Genomic DNA, 20,853 nt, shown 5'->3' with positions numbered 1-20,853 from the left:
CTTTTGTTGATGTTCATCTTATGTCCTCCTTTCCAGACATAGTCCATTCCATTCAACTGATCTTTGCTGTCTCTGACAGAATTACAATGTCATTGGAAAAACTCTTAAGCTTTTATTTCTTCTTCCTAAACTTTAATTCCTTCACCAAATTTTTCTTTGGTTTCCTTTACTGTTGTTTAATGTACAGATTGAATAACATCGGGCATAAGCTACAACCCTGCCTCATTCCCTGTCAACCACTGCTTCCCTTTCATGTCCCTTGACTCTTATAACTAGTGTCTGGTTTCTGTACAAGTTGCAAATACCTTTCACTCTCTGTATTTTACCCCTGCTATCTTCATAATTCCAAAGAGTGCATTCCAATAATAATTGTCAAAAGCTTTCTCTAAATCTACAAAAACAATAAACTTAGTTTTACATTTCCTTAGCCTACCTTCTAAGATAAGTCATAGGGTTAGTACTGCCTCATGTGTTCCAACATTGTCCAATCCAAACTGATCCTCCCCGAGGTCAGCTCCTACCAGTTTCTCCATTCTTCTATAAACCATTTGTGTTAGTATTTTACAATCATGGGTTCTTAAACTGATAGTTCAGTAATATTCACACTTGTCAGAACCTGCTTTCTTTGTAATTTGAAGTAATACATACTTCTTGAAGTCTGAGGCTATTTTGCCTGCTCATATATCTTGTGGACCAGGTACAATAGTTTTATCATGGCTGGCTCTTCCTAGGCTGTCAGTAGTTTTGGCGGAATTCCATCAACTTCAGGGGCCTCATTCCAACTTAGGTGTTTCGGCGCTCCATCAAATTCTTCTCACAGTATCATATCTTCTCTTAAATCTTCATCTACTTCCTCTTACCTTTATACAATACTGCCTTCAAGCTAATTTCCTTTGTATAGCCCCTCTATATACTATGTCTGACTTTGTTTTCCCTTCTTTGCTTAGTACTGGTTTCCCATCTGAGCTCTTGATATTCATACAGCTGCTTCTCTTTTCTAAAAAGGCCTATGTCATTTTCCTATAGCTAATGCCTATTTTTCCCATAGTTATATACAGGGTCATTTCCATAAGAACGTGCAAAAATGTAACAGGACTCAGAGGATGCTCCACTGAACAATTTAAGGTTGGGAACCTGGGGTCATAGAAGCCAGCTTAGGGATATAATAGGAATAATATCACAGTACAGTGTACTTTTTTATTTCCAGTAGTCACAGTTAACAGCAAATACCACCACTGACACAATGAGCATAGCATTTGTACTGTATCTTACAAAATGTGCTGAAACTAATGGTCATAAACCTCAATGCAAGCACGACATCAGCAAACAAGATTCTGACACACCCTGACAAATATTCCTGCTGTGTTTCAAATCACATCACAGGCAGCTACAATTATGGTGACTAATTCCATCTCTGTATCCACTGGGGTCTCATACACAAGTGACTTTAGATATCATCATAGACAATAATGAAGGGGATTCAGCTCAGGTGACCTCGCAGGCCATGGAATAGGACCTCCCCTTCCAACCCAGCGATCAGGAAATACTTCCTACTAATCAGGTTCATCTTCATTGTTTCCTTGCAGGAAATAAAGACTGTCCATGTAAATAAACAGCACAGTACATGTAAACTTGTACCCAGTTTACTTCCATATTTCCTTAAGCTGGCTTTTCCGAATCCAGGTTCCCTACCTCAAATTGTTCAGTCGAGCATTCACTACATCCTGTTACATTTTTCACACTCTTACGTAAACACTCTGCATGCTTCCATACATTTACATCTGTACTCTAGCCATTCCTGCTTAGGCATTTTGCATTTCCTTCCAATCTCATTTTTTCCAGGTTTGTATTCCCTTTTGCTTGCTTCATTTGATGCATTTTTATATCTTCTCCTTTCATCAATTAAATTCATTATGTGCTAAGATATCCAAGGATTTCTACTGGGCCTTGTCTTTTTTATGTATTTGATCCTTTACCACCTTCACTATTTCATCTCTTAGAGCTATCTACAGTGCATAACTGTAGTATATGTGGGCTGGGCCCCTGTGTACTTGATCACACCTTTTCTGAAACTGTGTCTGCGTCCTGTTGGTTGCTGGCCCTTGGCTTGCTGTCACTCCTGCTTCAGAGATTGTTTATGGCCCTTGCCAGTGTATTGCATGTTTCAACTCAGTGCTGATTACAAATATTATGTTTACAAGCTTTATGCTAGCAGGTGCCACCATCATCTTCACAGGCAGTGAGTGCAGCAACTACATAAAAGCTGCTATTAGGGACTAGATTGTGTTTGTGAGTCATATAACACTACCAGACATCTTCTGGGCCACTCAGTGCTGCTGTGTATGGTGCTACAGTGATTATCAAATCGACGTTTATTCGTCTGGCTTTCACTGCCATCATACCAGGCCATAACCAAAATCTGGATGTGCTACATTATTTGGACTTTGCTTGTTTACGCACCAGGTATGTTATGCTATGCTGGGCTAGAACACGTCTACTGCCTTGGTATTACCTATGGCTCTTGCTTTCCTGTTTTTATATTCTGTGCAGTCTTGAGTTTGGCTCCATAATCAAGTAACTGCCCAGCATTCTTTTGTATTGTGTGCTACAATAATAACCAATAAATTGTGGTCACAGTCAACATCTGTCCCTGGAAACATCTTATAGTTTAAAATCTGGTTCTGAAATCTCTGTCTTACCATTACGTAATCAATATGGAACCATCTGGTACCTCCATGTCTCTTTCACACAGACAACTTTCATGAGTCTTAAACCAAGTGTTAGTCATGATTAAATTATGCTCTGAACAAAATTCTACTAGATGGCTTCCTCTTTCATTCCTTTCCCCCAGTCCACATTTACCTACGATCTTTCCCTCTCCTCCTCTTCATACTATCAGAATCCCATTACAATTAAATTTTCCTCTCCCCTAACCACCTGACTCGTTTCTTTTATCTCAACACACATTGTTTTCAAACTCTTCATCATCTACATAACTAGTTGCCATATTAACTTGTACTACTGTGGTGGGTGTTGGCTTCATGTCCATCTTAGCTACAATAATGTGTTCACTATGCTGTTCATGGTAGCTTACCCTCATCATTGCACAAAGGCAGTCAGGTAGCTTCGGTACTGATCTCTAGCATTTCATGACGATGTACATGTACAAAGTGGTACACTGAATGATATAAATTTAGACAACATTGTCCATGGATTACAGCGACCTGGTGCTATATTTAGCTTAAAATCAACAGTTGAGATTGCAATAATATTTGTTTATTTACCATTTTTGGCTTATGTTAAAGCCATCTTCAGAATTTTCAGCCCCATATCGCTGGTGCTGGCAGCTCCTGAGTTTTCTTGTGATACCATGATTATAGTGACGATGGCTTTAACATAATCCGAAACCAGCAAATAAACAAATATTATTGTGATCTCAGCTGCTGATTTTAACCTGAATATTGATATGATAAGCTTTCTGCTGAAGTATACTAATATCTGATTTTGGGTTGTTGGAGGGTGAAGAAACAAGCAAGGAAGTGCAATTTTTGTTGTCTTTGTATAACAATACATTAGTCAAAATGAATGTGTGTACATATATTGCAAAAAAAATTGTCATGTAAAATTCTTGTTTCCAAGAAATATATCACGTGTGTATTACTTTGCTGATGAAAAAAGCTTATTCCTCTGTTTTGGTGCAGACAATAAATCTTGTTGCACAGATAACAATACAATATCTAGTTGTTTTCTAGAACCTCCACCATATAAAGCTGTGTGTGTGTGTGTGTGTGTGTGTGTGTGTGTGTGTGTGTGTGTGTGAGAGAGAGAGAGAGAGAGAGAGAGAGAGAGAGAGTGAGTGAGTGAGTGAGTGAGTGAGTGAGTGAGAGATCTCTCCTCCCAAACCCCTGGATCAATTTCAACCAAATTTGGCACAGAAACAGAAGGCCTCGTGAGTATCAGCACTGTGGGATTTATAGCCACCTAGTTCCAATTGGAGTGGAGATGCAAGGAAAAATGTGTTTTTTCCATCCCTTGGCATACAGGTTGCCCTGCACAACAGGCATGTTGTGTGGGAATAGTATTGGCCTGCCAAATCAACCTGCTTTGCAAGGCAGCCTACATGTTAGGGGCAAGAAATGGTTTTCTGGGCCCTGATGTATAGGCTGCCCTGAATAAGAGGTGTGTTCTGGAAGTAGTATTGGCCTGCTTTACTGAACCGTATTGCAGGGGCTACAGGTGCTGATGAGTGTGGCTGGGAATAGGTTGAGATGGATAGAGGCGATGGACAGAATGAGGGGAAAGAGGAAGTGGAAAGAGAATGGGAAGAAATGGGAGATGCATGAGGCAGGCAGAAGGTGTAGAGGAATGGTAGGCAGGTGGAAAAAGAAGAGTGGAAGGTGGAGATGAAAAGAGAGAGGGGAAGGAAGATACAGTCAGACGGGGGGGGGGGGGGGGGGAGGGAGGAAGATATGTTCAGAGACAGGGGTTGGAGGAATGAACAGAGAGAATGGGAAGGAAGAGACAGAGGTGGGAGGATGAGGTGGACAGAAACACAGGACGAGGTGGATGTACAAAGAGGGAGATGTATTCAATATATGTGTTGAACACATACACGGGCAAAGCCATGGAGAAAAGACAAGTTTATATATTAATATGCTGTCTTGAGTCTCATCCTGAAATCAGTCTGGAAAGTCTATCACAAAATACGGAGACAACCTTCTTATGTGTCATGCCACCCATGATGGAGAAAGTTATATGGAGAAATTCTGTGACCAACACTCACACTTAAATTCAGCACTGCTGTTTGCCACCAGTCTCTTCCCACCAAATGTCAGATGCAATGCCTACCACAATATCCACTTGTACTGGAACCCACAATTTGCATTGGTTATTCTCTTGCTGGTTCTTATAATGCTTTTTTTTCATTGTGTTTTATACAATGACTGTGTGCTACATCCCTTAATTTGAGTTGGGTATGATTTTGGAACTTTAATATTTCTCGCTAACAATGACCTGGCTCTACTTTGTTCTCAGTATTCCTAACCAATTGGCTTATCAGCAGGCTCACAGCCAGTTGCAGGTTTTAAGGCTGTTGTTATATTGCAGGCTGTGAGACAGGCTGAGCAGCTATAGCTTATTCTCAGCATTTCTTTTTCTCTGTTAATAGATGGCATGATTTGTTATATACCATTGGGAAGCTGAGAAATTGATATATTTAATGGTGTATAATAAACTAGATTTCTTCTGATATTTTGCGAGTTATAAGAAATTGTTTTCAGGATTTGTTAGGTTTATCCCCACCAATACCATCAAGAAAATGCCCTCCAGAAATTGTGTAGCATGTAAAGCAAGGAAGAAGAAAAGTGATACACAGTATGAGTGTGAGAAATGTCTATTGGCATTGCACATGCCTGTATTTTTACGGGTATACCATATCAATAAAAATTTCTGAAACTGTATTACCTCTACCCATCATCACTTCAATAAATAGTAAGGACAGATTTCTATGGAGAAAAATATTAGTAAGTCAATGGGTTAATTATGTGTGCGTGTCTTGAACTTATCTGAACTGTGAGGAAATAAATGATATTTTGGCAAAGACACAAAATAATAAACAAGCCTTGTGAAAATACACTCCACTCAGAAGACAGCTGGTTTCTCAAGTGAGGGAAATAATTCAGAAGTACTGGCTGTAAATTAGCATAGAGAGAATTTTATTACACTTTCAATTAACTGGCTTTTGCCTTAGTATCCAAAATTACACACTATATATCACACTTTCATTTTTTTAAATAAAGTAACCAAACCAGGAAACATTTATGTTTAATTTTAGGCATAGAAGATTTTACAGAATATTCTACTCACGTGACATCAAATCTCTGAATTTACGGTACGTATTGTCTGAGTAAAATCCCATTTCCTGATCCGCTCCTCTCTGAAAATTTGCAAACCCAGAGTTACAAAATAACAGTGGACAGAAAAGGTTTTCATTCAAATAATACCATTAGTACTAACCTGTAATTTAAATATAATTCTTGCAACAAGCATGGCAGCATCTGGCACAACACGGGGTGAAATTTTTTTTAGCAAGTGGCATTCATACTTGTGGTCAAGCCAAGCAGATTTTTGACACTCACGGCCACAGTAATAACAGAATTGACAACCAGAACATCTTGATAGTTTACCACTGGAACGAGAAATTAATCTGTTGATGTCAAACAGACAAAACTAAATAGTAAGCAAAATTTGTGCATTTGTCAAGATCAGCATAAACTTATGAACTAGCCTTTCCCTCCTCTCTTTCTTCTCTTGATATTAGGGTCATTGCATATGAAACTCTAACACTAAGACAAAGCCCGTGGGACATGGATGTGTTGCAACCTAAAGGGACCACTGCAGCTTTTACACAAAGTGATACAGGAAAAGTTCATACATTCTTAATATTCAGATGAGATGTGAATTCCACTTGCTTCCACATACAATTCAACGGACATAACCAATGCACCCCATAACACAGTCACACCAAAAGTGTTTTTACTTTACAACTAAACAACTAGCCACTTATGTTCTGTTATAATCTCTGTCAGTTCTGGTTTGCAGCATCAACATTTCAGCCACAACTGGCACAAGTTCATTTTTGTTGAGCTTCAACTTTTGTTTGGGTGTGATGCAGTAACTCACAACCTTTTTACTGTACCAACAATTAACTCACCGGTTTGGGCTGGTATCACGAGTCTTACAAATTTATGTTTTAATGGTAAAAAGTAAACTTGTGAAAATCAAATGTCTGAACTTAAACACGAACACCTCTTACTAATGTTCTGTCTTTGACACCTTACACTCTCTGATGACTTTTCTTCAAATTTGGCTTCCATCCTCCTCATACAAAGTGGGTTTTGGGTGCCTACTCTCACCTTGTTCTAAATAATACTTAGTCACATGACGCAGTTCATTAGCTGCAAGGCTGAAACAGATTTATTGGGCTTTGGGGCAAATTCTTTCTCTGCTTCTGTACTGTTATAAGTCAATTTTTACCTTGAGAAAGTTCAAACCTCGCACAAGACACAAATTGGCTAAAGTACAATGAATGTTTCCCTGGAGAATCTGTAATAAGTGTCACCACCTAAATCTTTTATCATCAAACAAAAAAAATTTTTTTTACCCCTCTGATTCCATCTGCTATACCATTCATGCCACTTGTTTCAAAAACTGTCCTTGTAGTTTATAGACAAAGTTCATCGTCTGCCATACGAGCTGTAGGAACATAAACCTGGTTATAAACTATGGCACTGCTTCATCTAACTGCTCATTTATTGATAGTTTCATTGACTGCAACAACAGCACATTTATTTTGGGTTCCACTGAGTCACTGCCACATGTTCATATAACATATGACAGTAAACAATCTTCTTTGAAATGCTAATTGAATATGGTAGAATATGATTAAGAAAAGGAAACAATATTTAACATAATAATATAAATGACACCAACAATTTGACTGTATAATATGTCACTTTCAAATTACTTATATACTGCACAGGGACTGGGGAAGGTGCAGTGAGGGAGGGAGGGTGGGTGGGTGAAAATCAGTTAGACTCTATAATTAAAAACCATCCTGGGGCAATCACAACAAATGATCCAGGAAAACAATATTAAAAAGGAAATTCAGGATGGCTTGCATCATGTAACAAGCATGAATTCTCAAAATAGTACCATGGTACTGCCTTCAGTTTTTTGCAGTCACAATAGGCATTACTAAATGACCTTTAAGGCTCATGCAGAGAACAGGAAGTTCAATGATGAACTAAGTAGCACAACCTGTAAGTAGTTTGTTTGTTTAATAATCTACCATCAGTTGCAATCCATGTTGAGGGAGATCTCTGTGCTGAGCCATGTTCTATTACCGCTTCCAAATGGATTCACTGAAAGCTGAAACTCTTCATGTGTCATGAAACAAACTATTTATATTAAGAAATATTTTATCCTTCACTTTTAAACTACAGCTGTGGAGTAATTTACATTATCACTGTGAAGGAAGTCACAAACAGAAGTTTCCAGAGTTAAAAGTCTTCAACTTTTGTTTGAGAATCAGAGGGTAAACCAGTTCAAAACAGATTATGACCACTGACAGTATTCTGACAGTAAAAGTAATATCATTCAGCTTCTGCTAGAAGCACAATTATACGATGTGCAATCTATGGGAGATTCCCCTCAAGTCCAGCCTCTCAATACTCAACCTCAGCTACCTGATTCCCACCACTTCACTTCACTGATTATGTCATTATTTGATGGGTGTAGAATATCACACCTAGCACAATTATCAGCAAGATTCTGAATCAGCCTATTAGCTTAAACCAACAACTGAATCCCCTAATATATGATGCCCTCTATTATTTAGTGCCTGATATAAATATGTATTTTAGGGGAAGAAGAAAATCTCTATCTGGCACTAATATCGGTTGAATTTTATTTTAGTTGTATAGGTATGGTACATGTTGTGCAGTACCTTATGTGAAGTATCAACTAAATCTGCTGTATAACTGTGTTTTTATGGCTTTTTAAAATATGCATGTAATGTACTGTCAGATGGATAACTTGGCATTTGTGCCCTCATAAAATTCTTTGTCTCGTAGTGTTTACTGCCACTGTAAATTGATCCAAATTTGGTGAAGGTCTATAAGGAGCCTGCCTCTACCTTTTCTAGAGTTATAAAATAAGTAGCTGAATTCAAATGCAGGAGTAATTCACCTGAAGATTACCAATGTGATGGGCATGCCAAAACTGCAACCATACATGTAAACATTGAAATAATGCACAGCATGGTATTGGATGATCAACAGTTAAAGGTGTATGAAACAGCTGATTCCAAAGACATAAGATGAAGGAGCACAGTACATTTTATTTGAATAATCACCAACGAGAAGCCCCTGTGTGAGACGGATACCATATTTGGCAGATACGGACCAAAAGCAAATGTGAAAATGAATGTCTTAGTAATGTTTGGAGTATTTTAAAAATAAGTCAACAGATGTTGTACATCAATTTGTTACTATGAATGGGATTAAGGCTGCTATTCATGTAAGAAGCGCAACAGCAATAAACCAATAGATGGGAGCCAGTGGCTGTGCACCCAAAAAGATAAAAGTAGATTTTACCTGCCACAAAGGGCTTGGATGCAAATGGAATCCTCAGTTATCTTGGAAGGGGTAAAACTCATAAATACAATCCAAGTCTTTTGGACAGACTGACTGAAAAAAAAATAAAAAAATAAAATATGAAAAGAAGCTTGGATTGCAAAGGGGAGGGGGGGGGGGGGGGAAATCATTCATAAAGTAAATGTACTGGCATGTAATGGCATTAGCCTCCAGATTTGGAACCATCCGATTTCCACCTATTCTCACATATAAACAAATTTATGGCTAGAAAATTCTAATCTAATGCAGAGATTATGGCAGTCACAGGTGGACAATTTGCAGTTCTTCTTGAATTGCATTTTAAGGGTAGAATCTAGATGGTGTAAAAGGCTGGACAAAGCACATTGACCTACAAAGTGGCAAAAAAATTTTTTTTCTTGAGGGGGAAAAAACCACAGTTTCTCACTTTCAAGTGAAAAAGTTTTTTCCTTGCATGAGTCACTGATTAAAAAGTGGTAGAAGTATAGAACCCCGAAGGACACCTGAATATACAATGCCCAAGCCAAATAAAGGCCCAATTCATGTCACATGTTAAAATAAAGCTAATTTCTAGCTCCAATTTCTTACATGAGAGTAGAACCAACTGTAGATTGTACCTTACACAACACTGCAGTGACTTTCAGCAGCAAAGAGCCTCTGTAAGAAATAAACTGTGTTGTCAACTGGTGAACAATCCCCAAATCCAAACTATTAATAAGAAGTAGTGGTCATGGAAATAAGCTTATATTTTGTAGAATAATGTATTTTCAGAATTGTTAAGAATAGAGGTGACTATATTAACCTGTAAAAGTAAGCTTCAATCTGTTGCTTCCTCCTAATGCAGAAGTATACAACTGCATAACCTGCCACATTAAATACTTGCTGGTCTATTGTTGTACTAAGTCAGTCACATGAAAAAATCAAGTTTGACATAAGGGTATTTGTATCTTTATCAGGAATGAAACACAAATGGTCCCACTCAATCACTTCTATTTAACACATCTATGGTGTGAAAAGTCATTTTGGTGTTGTAGTTTTCAGTCTGAAGACTGGTTTGATACAGCTCTTCATGCTAGTCTGTTGTGTGAAAGCCTCTTTGTCTCTTCATAATTACTGCAACTGACAACAATTTGAATCTGTTAGTGTAGTTGAGCATTTGTCTCCCTCAGTGATTTTTATTCCCCCCCCCCTCCTCCTTTTCTTGCCACACTTAATTTTAATTTGACTAAATTCCATTACCCTTTGTTTTACCATCATTGATGCTCATATTATAACCTCTTTTCAAGATCCTAGCTCATGATGTGTCCTATTAACCAATCCTTTCTTTTAGTCAAGTTGTCATGAATTTCTTCTCTCTCCAGTTTGATTCTGTACCTCCTCATTAGTTATTCAGTTTACCCATCTAATATTTGGCATTCTTCTGCAGCACATTTCTAAAGCTTATATTGTCTACCTGTCTACACTATTTATAATACAAGTTTCACTTTTGTACAAAGTTCTACTCCTTATAAACAGCTTCCTAACACTTAATTTTTTCTTTCCTACAGCATTAACAGTTAAATTTATATTTCATATATTTTTTCAAGTGTACTTTTGTTACTATTGCCACTCTACATTTCACATCCTCTCTATTTCGGTTATCATCATTTATTATGCTCCCCAAATAGTAAAACTCATCTAACCACTTTTAATGTTTCATTTACTAATTTCACCGGCTTCAGCATCACTTATTTTTAATTTGACTAAATTCCATTACCCTTTGTTTTACCATCATTGATGCTCATATTATAACCTCTTTTCAAGATCCTAGCTATGCAATTCAACTGATCTTCTGAGTCATTTGCCATTTCTGATTGAATTGTAATGTCACTAGGAAATCTCAAAGTTTTTATTTCTTCTTTTTGAACTGCAATATCATTTACAAATTTCTCCTTGGCTTTCTTTACAGCTAGCTCAATGTACAGATTGAACAACATTAACAATGGACTACAACCCTGTCCGTATTCCCTTCTCACCTAGGTACTGCCTTCTCCTGCCCTTGGGGTCTTACAGCTATTTTCTAGTTTCTGTACAAGTTGTACATAATCCTTCACTTCTTCTTCTTCTTCATTTTCTTCTGTGAATCATGTAAACTTTGTCATGTGTGTTATCAAAGTTTAACTGTTTATGTATCACATTGTCTGAAGCAGAAATTGGGGACCAGACCAGCATTTGCCCAAGTGAGCTTGGTGAACTGCCTAAAAACCTCACTCCAGTTGGCCAGTGTACAAACCCACTGTTATTAATCTTCTGCGCAGATTTCATCTGGGCCTAGATCCCTTTCCTATCTTGCAAGCCTGCGCACTGCACCTTACAGTGTAAGACAGGTCTGTAGATAGTTTTTCACTTCATGTAATTTATGTCTGCTACCTTCAGAATTTCGATGGCTGTATTCCAGTCAAATGTGTGACTCAGTTAAGTACCAGCCTACAGATCCTAAGATCTCAGGTACAAGCTCCAGTTAGTTCTTGGATTTTTATCTGTCTGTTAATGTTTGTAAATGTAAAAATGCCTAGTTGCACTGTGCTTCAGAGTCCACATAAAGCAGTATATCACCCAACAACTGAGTGGCTAAGTCAGTTATAATGTCAGAGGAAGGAAAGAGCATACTTTCTTCAGTAATACAGTGCCTAGTAATGCACTATGGCATTCAAATTAACTTCCAAGTTGATGACAGCTTTACCTTATTCTAGCCAACATTGTCAAAAGCTTTCTCTAAAGTGATCTCAGGGAAGATCAGTTTGGGTTCCACAGAAATGGAAGGTCACTATTGCTTTGATGTTCTAGTCTTCTGTAAGGAGTGTGTGTCAGAATTTTGCAACAACAAATTAATAAACTAATGGTTCAGTAACATTCTCATCTACCAGCATCCATCTTCTATGGACTTGGAATTATTACATTATTCTTGAAGTCAAGAGTATTTCACCCGTTTTAGATAGCCTGCATAGCAAGTAGAATTTAATCATGAACGCCCACAGTTCTCAGTAACTATGAGGGTAAGTCGTTCACTCTAGGTGTCTTCTTCTGACTTAGGTTTTTCGCTTCTCTCTCAAATTCTTCTCCAAATGTCATACTTCTCATCTCATCTTCATCAACTTCCTCTTCCCTTTCCACAATATTACAATATTATCTTCAAGTTTGTTACCTCCGTACAACCCTTCTATATGTTCCTTTCAGCCTTGCCTCGTTTGCTTAGTACTGACTTGCCATCTGTGCTGTTAACATTCATACATGTACTTCTCCTTTCTGCAAAGGTGTGTCTAATTTTTCTGTAGGTGACATCTATCTTTCCCATAGTAACGCATACTTCTACAGCTTTGTATTTCTCCTCTGGCTGTTTCTGCTTTGCTATTTTGCACTTTCTGTAAGTGTCATTTTTAGATCATTGCTGCATTTTTTTTAATTTTCTCTTTCATCAGTTTAATCCAATATCTCGTGTTATCCTACTCCGTCTACTTGACCCACTGCTACCTTCATTATTCCATCTCTAGATGCTATCCAAGCATTTTATACAGTGTTCTTTCTCCCATTTGTCAACTACTGGCTAACGATCCATTAAAAAAACTCTGGACATCTGGTTCTTTTAACTTATACAGATCCCATGTCCTTAATTTCTACCTTTTCAGAATTTCTTTAGTTTTAATATGCAGTTTGTAACCAATAAATTGTGGCCAGTATCAACATCTGCACATGGAAATGATTTTCGGTTGAAAATCTGGTTTCAGAATCTCTGTCCTTACTATTACACAATAAATTTTAAATCCAGTGTATCCTGACCTCCAAGGATACAACCTTCATTCATGACTCTTAAACCAAGTGTTAGCAATGATTAACTTGCGTTCTGTCAAAATTCTACCAGTGGGTTTCCATTTCATTCCCTTCTCCCCATCCATGTTCTCCTATACTTTTCCCTTTCATGCTACTAAATTTCAGTGACCCACCACAATTACATTTTTGTCCTCCTTTAACTGAATAATTTATTTTATCTCATCATACATTCTTTCAGTCTCTTCCTCATCTGAGGAGCTAATAGGCATATAACCACACTCTACTGTAGTGGGGGTTGGCTTTTGTATCTGTCTTGGCTATGATAATGGATTCACTATGCTGTTTACAGCTGCTCACCAGAATTCCTATTTTCTTGTTCGTTATTAGACTTACTTCTTCATTGACCCTATTTGGTTCTGTTGATAGCCCTGCTCTCATCTGCCACCACAATTGACTAATTCCCACTATAGCTAACTTCAACTCATCCATTTCTCTTTTTAAATTCTCTAACCAACCAACTTACCTACTGGCTTAAAGGATCTAACAATTCACACTATGACCCTTAAAATATCATTTTGTTTTTCCTGATAACAACATCTGCCTGAGGGGTCCCAACCCACAGATCGGAAAAGGGGCTATTATCTCTGGAATATTTTACCCCACAGGATACCATCATCATTAAACCATTTAGTAGTGTTGCAGGTCCTTGGGATATATAACAGCAGTAGTTTCCCATTGCTTTCAGCTTATCACAGCAAGTTGGCTAGTGCTACAAGGACAGATCAGTCATTTGTCCAATCCGTTGCCCCTCCAACTGCTGAAAAGACTGCAGCCCCACTTCAGGACAACTGTTAGTCTGGCCGCTCCATATTATTGTGATATTCTTGCATCTGCAGCATGGCTATCTTAATCATTGACATGTGCAACCCACAATGAAAGTTATGTGCCTTTGCTTGTGACTCATCATCAATAGAAGTTGGCTGCATTCTAGCACTCAAATTGTCTGTGAAAAATGTTGTCCTGTAATTCTGTATTAGCTAATACAGAACATTTAAGTGTCCCTGCCTTGTGAAAGACGAAGAATTCTCTTCCACTTCCCAGCATTTCAATCATTTCAGTTATATTCACCTGTCTCTAATTGCATGGTTACAGCCATCATTTCAGAAAACAACATGCTGGTCTCCAATGCCAACTGAGTACTTCAGCATCAGTGCCCTTGTGGATGATGTATAATGCTAGTCTCTCACAGAAGCCAGCTTTTTACTTGTTCAGTATGGAAATTTGGTTCTTGCTGTACATTATAATCTTGGACATTTTCACTTTCATGGGACGGGCATGGATTTTCAATTTTATATTTATAATGAATACAATAATCTAATAAACATACACATATGGAATATGGAGAATTCCTGTAGTTCTGAATAATGGTCCCTTTCTTCTTCTTCTTCTTCTTCTTCTTCTTCTTCTTCTTCCCTCCATTAATATTACAATTCTTTCTTTCATCCGAAAAAGTTTTGTAGTTCTACATCTAAACAAGTACTCCACAAACCACCGCCTAGTATCCAGCAGGCAGTACCTTGTACTACAACTAGTCATTTTCATTCAGACTCCATTCGCAAATACAGCAAAGGAAAAATAAGTGGCTACATGCTTCTGCACAAGCCTTAATTTCTCTTACTTTGTAGTCCTTACATGGAATGTACATTGGCAGTAGTAGAATCATTTTGCGGTCAGCTTCAAATGCTGCGTCTCTAAATTTTCTCTTAAGTGTTCCACAAAAAAGAACATTTCCTTCCCTCCAAGGATTCCCACTTGAGTTCATGAAGCATCACCGCAATACTCATGTGTTGACTGAACCTACTGGTAACAAATCTAGCAACCTGCCTTTGAAATGATTTGATGTTGTCTGTCATTCCAACCTGGTGGAGATCCCAAACACGCAAATAGTGCTCAAGAATGTGTCGTATTAGTGTTCTACACATGGTCTCCTTTACAGATGAACCACACTTCCCTGAAATTATCCTCCTAAGATGATGCTGACCATTCACCTTCCTTAATGCCACCCTTATGTGCTCGTTCCATTTCAGATTGATTTGCAATGTTATGCCGAGATATTTAACCGATCTGACGGTGTGAAGCAGAAAACTACTAATACTGTATTTGAACACTATGAGATCGTTTTTCCTACTCATCTGTATTATCTTATATTTTCCTATGTTAGAGTGAGGATTCATCACACCAATTAGAAATTTTACCTAAGCCAACTTGTATCATCCTACAGTCACTCGATGATGGTGCCTTTCCGCACACCACAGCATCATCTGCAATTAGCTGCAGACTGCTGCTCACAATGTTTGTCAGATTATTTTTGTATATTTATTTATTTTGCCATACGTGGACATTTTAAAATGTGTGGATGTTGTCAGGTCGACCGGGGTGGCCAAGCGGTTCTAGAGGCTACAGTCTGGAACAGCGCGACTGCTACGGTCGCAGGTTCGAATCCTGCCTTGGGCATGGATGTGTGTGATGTCCTTAGGTTAGTTAGGTTTAAGTATTTCTAAGTTCTAGGGGACTGATGACCTTAGAAGTTAAGTCCCATAGTGCTCAGAGCCATTTGAACTGTTTTTGATGTTGTCAGTTTGTGTACATTCTTATATTTATACAATTTGTTGTTACATGTAGTTAAACATTGTGACATATAAGTTATGGAGAATAATCTGTTCTCCTAACACCTACATTGCAGAGCTAAAAAATTAATGTGTTTTGGTCAATTACAACAACAATCTTGGGCAGTGCAAGTCATATACCAGTGACTTGAGCCCCATTGTCTAATTTATGGAGCATTTTACTTACAGATTCAAAAATTGCAGTATCAGTTCATCAGCTTCCTCTGAAATCACATTATGCTGTGGAAAGGACTTGATGTTCGTACAGTAAATCTGAAGGCTCTTTTGGAAAATGTTTTCTGGTATTTTTGAGAAACCACAGAATCGTAATTTCAATTTAATTAAATTAGAGACAGTTCCAGCTGATTGAACTGTTCCACAAATGGGTGAATGGTTTAATTATAACGTCACTACCATTGATGATGATGTATTCTGGGATGCCGTATATAGCCGTAGAATAGTGAGCTTTCAAAATTATGATGATTATTAAAATGTCTCTAATTAGCTGAAAGAAAATAAAATGGAATCCGAATTATTGTTTGAGGTGTCTGATAATATGTGACTATTACTGTATGGTCTGAGTCAACTGTCAAATTATATTTGAAAGACATACGTTGACGGTGAACACAATTTCCTTTGGTTTAGTAATTTCTGTGCAGTTATTATTGAATTTGCATTGAAATTTTGTAAACTGTCACTATATGTTTGCTATTTTACTATGCCCCATAGAGATTTCATATTGTTATTGGCAGTTGTGATATAATTATTACTTCCCATATTTCTCTCTTTCATTATTTTTTGAACATAGTTTTGCACTTTCTGATATACTGATAAAAACGCCTGTCACTTTATGAGTTGTTGAGACCTCACAGTGTCTGCATATTTCTGTAGAAGATTTCTAAATATTAGTGGTGAGCCAAGTTAGATTTCTAGCACTGATTTCAATTTTCATTTTTGATGAGAATTGATATATTTCAACCAGGTGTAAATATTTCTAGAAAACAAAATTCTCATAATCAGCCCTGTATCTGCACATTTAGCTAAAGCTATGAACTGGATTCCTCCCTCCCCACCCTCCTCTCTGCTTCCGCCCCAGAATCTTGATTGCGGTGACATGCTGATCTGTAGCGCAGCTCGAGGTCTAGGTTAAATTGGAAAGTGACAGTTTGGTTGTAAGCTGGCGAAGCCAACAAATGTGGAAGAAAATTTGGCTGTAGTAAGAAACTGACTGGTAGCAAAGCATCACGTTTACATCCACACCATGCTGAAAAATGCAAAGGGGGGCCAATATGTAACTTTTACCATATATTTCATCCTAACAGTTCCTTCTTAGTGGGTACCATAAGTGCTGCATGTTTGTTGGGTGAAATAACTGCCTTCTTTTGTTCTTGCTAACTGTATCGCCTAATTTTGGTTTGTAGAACAATGAAGTGAGTATATTGATCACTATACCTTATATTGATATTTCCCTTCTAATCCTCAAACTTGTCAGTATTTAAGAATATCTGATCAATAGTGGTGCTAGATAATTTGTTAGTTATGGTTGAAGAATTGGTAGTTATATGTAAATTACATGTCCCACACGTGACATTCAGTGTTAGCTTGTCTTCAGTTTGTTACATACAGTGCTCAGGTTTCCATCTAGACTTACATATAAACAAATAATACTTGCTATGTCCTAGTGCAGATTGTTCAACGATGTGTTCTGTTGCTAGATTAGTAATGCATTTTAGTTGGCAGTGTTCAACACTTTATCTAACAAATGTGCGTTTTCCTACTGAAATATGTCAACCTAAAACAACATACGGTAACTTTATGGACTATTTGGTTAATTAGTGTTCATTACGGCAAATTACGGATACCGTTACATTTTTTTACTTGCGGGAATCTATGAACGCAACGGGTATGTTGATAATATAGCACGTTTTATGTTGGTTAGCAGTTATATTTTCGGAAGGAACAACATATTCAAAACAACGTGGGGTTAGTAGTAATAGCTACCACACAGGAGGCGGCAATGGATGACGATGGTTACATGCATGAATGAATTATGCAGCGATGCCTGCTAGACGTTAACAAATGACTCTTCAAATAAATTCAATGGAAACATGCGATAAGCCATACGACGATTTTTTTGCTCAAACATTTATTTTGTATTTCGGCTGTCGTGAGTTCGCTGTTCAGTAAAATCCCTACTTTCTCCGCGAGGGGCGCGAGTCACGGCTATTTCAACAGCAGAAAGCCTTTATGCGTATCGTATTTTAAAATTTCATGTATAACAATTCAAACGTACCAGGTAAGCGTAAACAGTGTTTCGTACATCAATAATGCAATCGTCAAAACAGAGCACTAAATTAATTGCATGGAATTTAAGTTCTGAATTATAGGTATTTTATGCCGGACCAATAAAACAATCAAGCCGCCAGGATTCATGACGAAAGCGGTGTGACAGATGTGAACATTCCTTCGTTAATGTTCTTCAAGAATTTTAAAAGAAGTTTATGTTCGCTGAAATGAAAAACTCACAAGCTGAGAACAAATACAATAAAGGCCGACTTGACAGCCGTTTCACTTGAGCTTTCATTTTTGTCTCATTTCCGTTCTCATATCTACTATTTGAAGTGTTTCATTGCCGAATTTGTAACATACAGCTTCACCAACCCATTGCTGATATTTGAAGCCTAACAAAAGTTTCTTCAACTTTGCAAGAATATTATATTTCGAGTATGATTCATTGTTGCAGTAATGAACACAACAGGGAATTGTGTTATTTTTTCGAATAAGGTGATGCTAAGATCTCACAGTTCTTGATCTGGTGCACTGCATATCCTACATACGCACCATATCAATCATATTTGATTTTGGGCCTATACACAAAGAGGAGCACACACACTTCAGCATTGTTGAATTGCACTGATATTGTGAAGAGCATAAAATGTGACTCATTAGCGAGAACAAAGAAAAATAATAAATTAGATTATCTTAGTGCCTCTGAAGGCTTCAGTGCATGAGCTGGCATTAGAATTAGCTTCTGTATTGAGGAACGAAGGAGAAATCTGTGCAACAAACAATAAAACAGTGGAAAGATTTCTTTCGCCTGGAAGTTTGGATTGGAAAACGGAGGGGGGGGGGGGGGGTACAAACAGGTCAAATACATGTTCTGAAACAAGTGTTCCAGAAGATGACAGAGTGATGCGATGAATGAACGATGATGTAGTGTTTGTGTGCATAATAAGTGTTTGTTAGTTTATAATTCTCTCAAGTCATTGAAATTAAATGTATTAGTAATAGTAATGGCTCACGTTACGCATCCTTGTAAGTAAATCTAAAAACCGACGTGCTTACACGTTCTCGTGTGAATGGAAATGTTCAGTTATGGCATAATCATCAGAGTAATTCACCGAAGTTTTGTCTTCCTGTAGTATAATGACGTAGATTGAATAATAAATACCACAAAAAAATGTCAGAGCTTGAATTCAATAAAATATCATAAAGCACATACAGGCAATTTACTTATGCATTCTAATTTCTTTTTCTTCCACGAATGCTATCAATCATCAGATGACAAAAAATTGAAGACTTTGAATCGTTTAGGTTATGTCTGGAAGGGATCAGTACTCACGTTTTTAAACAGAAGGCACATCTTTCTGCTCGTAAGGAACTCTTCAGAACGAAAGCAAACGGTTTTTCTATAAGTAGCACAGACCCACTTCTTATCTCACGCAGGGAATCTTTACAACTTTTCTGAGTCATTGAATATTCAACATTATTCGGAAACATATTTCTGAGCATGTTTACTTTAGACCTAGGTGTATTCACAGGTAATGCTGTGTGCGTTATCTTCGACTCAATAAGCAGCTAAAAACATAAATATACTATGTCACTGTAAATATAGGAGTGCCTCCCCCTGTTTCAGCTAAAATTGTCTGTAACCGGCATAGCGTTATATTCCAACTATTCGTTAAAAATTTTGATATTGCATTCCACTCATGTGTCTCATATTACGGGCTACTGAATACTGTTCCTTCGGGGGCATTCCCTATATCAACAGTTTTCACTCACATAATGAAGTAAACAACTATTATTACTGCTTGTAACACCTCTCTCTCTCTCTCTCTCTCTCTCTCTCTCCCTCTCCCCGCCAGCCACGTGCTGTGGGCAGAAGTGGGGAGCGGAGGCAACCCCTGGTGGGGATTCAAAGCGGTCAGCGGGGAGGAGAGGGGTAAAGATGCTCCATCCCACTCTAGCTTTGTTTTCAGTGCGGCGGAAGCTGGAGCGGCGGGAGAAGCAAGTTCTATTATGTGTCGACTGAATAGAGTTAATATTAGGATGTCGGGATATGTGACTCTAGCGCTACCAACGAGAAACGGGAAGTCTGTCCTTGTGCTTCGAATAGAAGCGTACGGTTAGCAAACGCTTAAGTTTTTAATGTAATCGAACTAGATTGCTGAAAGATTTGCGCAAATGACACTCGCTACTTAGCACAACCGTCAGGAGAGAGCATTTAATAATGGCGTCATGGCGGCTGCTACACCATTGGCTGCCAAAGTATTCTGATTTTTACTAATTGGGTTCGAGGAAGCGGAAAGACAAAGGCAAAACGTGGGAACGGTAAACACGTCACTATCAGTAATCTGTTGACAACGAACCTCATAATCTCGATTTCTACAAGCACTTAATATTGATGCCAGTCGGCCGGAACTAATTACAAACACCCATCTTTCGCCGGCACAAGCTAGGTAGCTTCAAATTGTGAAACGTGACGCTCATTGGACTCGCTCGCTTTCGGGAGGAAATAGTTAAAAAAACACCTAAATTGATTATTCGAATACGGGGATGGTTCCTTCAAGAAAGAAGTGGCCGATTACCTTTCCCATCCTTGCACGATTCGATGGCTTCATGAGGAAGGTGCAGGGTGAATTTGTAAGCTTTTTCTGTCAGTATTTTCTTTTTCCCGACAATGGGTTTCCACCACTTGAGCTTGGAGGTTCTTTCTTTAGACTCGCAGACATGTTCACATTAGTTTGACGCGAACAGTCTACCGAAGTAAAGATTACACCATTACTTGGGAAAAATTAACAGATGTCTCTTCGTATGCATTTGTATGCAAGCATTTTAACACTCACAAATTAGTTCTTAATAAATCTATCTCTACACACTACATTTAGTGTTAACACTCTGCCCTTTTATGTAGATTTGTTTGTTAG

The 20,853-nt window shown here is 38.0% G+C and overlaps 1 protein-coding gene across 1 annotated transcript in view; it reads right to left on the bottom strand.

Moving 5' to 3' along the window:
- LOC126184576 (histone-lysine N-methyltransferase SMYD3) overlaps positions 1 to 19,775 on the bottom strand; it is a 110,544-nt gene extending 90,769 nt beyond the window's left edge. Inside the window, exons 1-3 of the mRNA XM_049927006.1 lie at positions 19,269 to 19,775; positions 6,016 to 6,187; positions 5,866 to 5,935 (exon numbers count right to left, since the gene is read on the bottom strand). Coding sequence (XP_049782963.1) covers positions 5,866 to 5,935; positions 6,016 to 6,187; positions 19,269 to 19,438 — 412 coding nt within the window. The 5' untranslated portion in view covers positions 19,439 to 19,775. The remainder of the gene's footprint in view (positions 1 to 5,865; positions 5,936 to 6,015; positions 6,188 to 19,268) is intronic.
- Positions 19,776 to 20,853: the final 1,078 nt, after the last annotated feature.

The sequence above is a fragment of the Schistocerca cancellata genome, chromosome 4 (genome assembly GCF_023864275.1).
Source record: "Schistocerca cancellata isolate TAMUIC-IGC-003103 chromosome 4, iqSchCanc2.1, whole genome shotgun sequence".
In the NCBI taxonomy this organism is placed as follows: Eukaryota; Metazoa; Arthropoda; class Insecta; order Orthoptera; family Acrididae; genus Schistocerca; species Schistocerca cancellata.
This window is presented reverse-complemented; position numbering and strand designations above follow the sequence as displayed.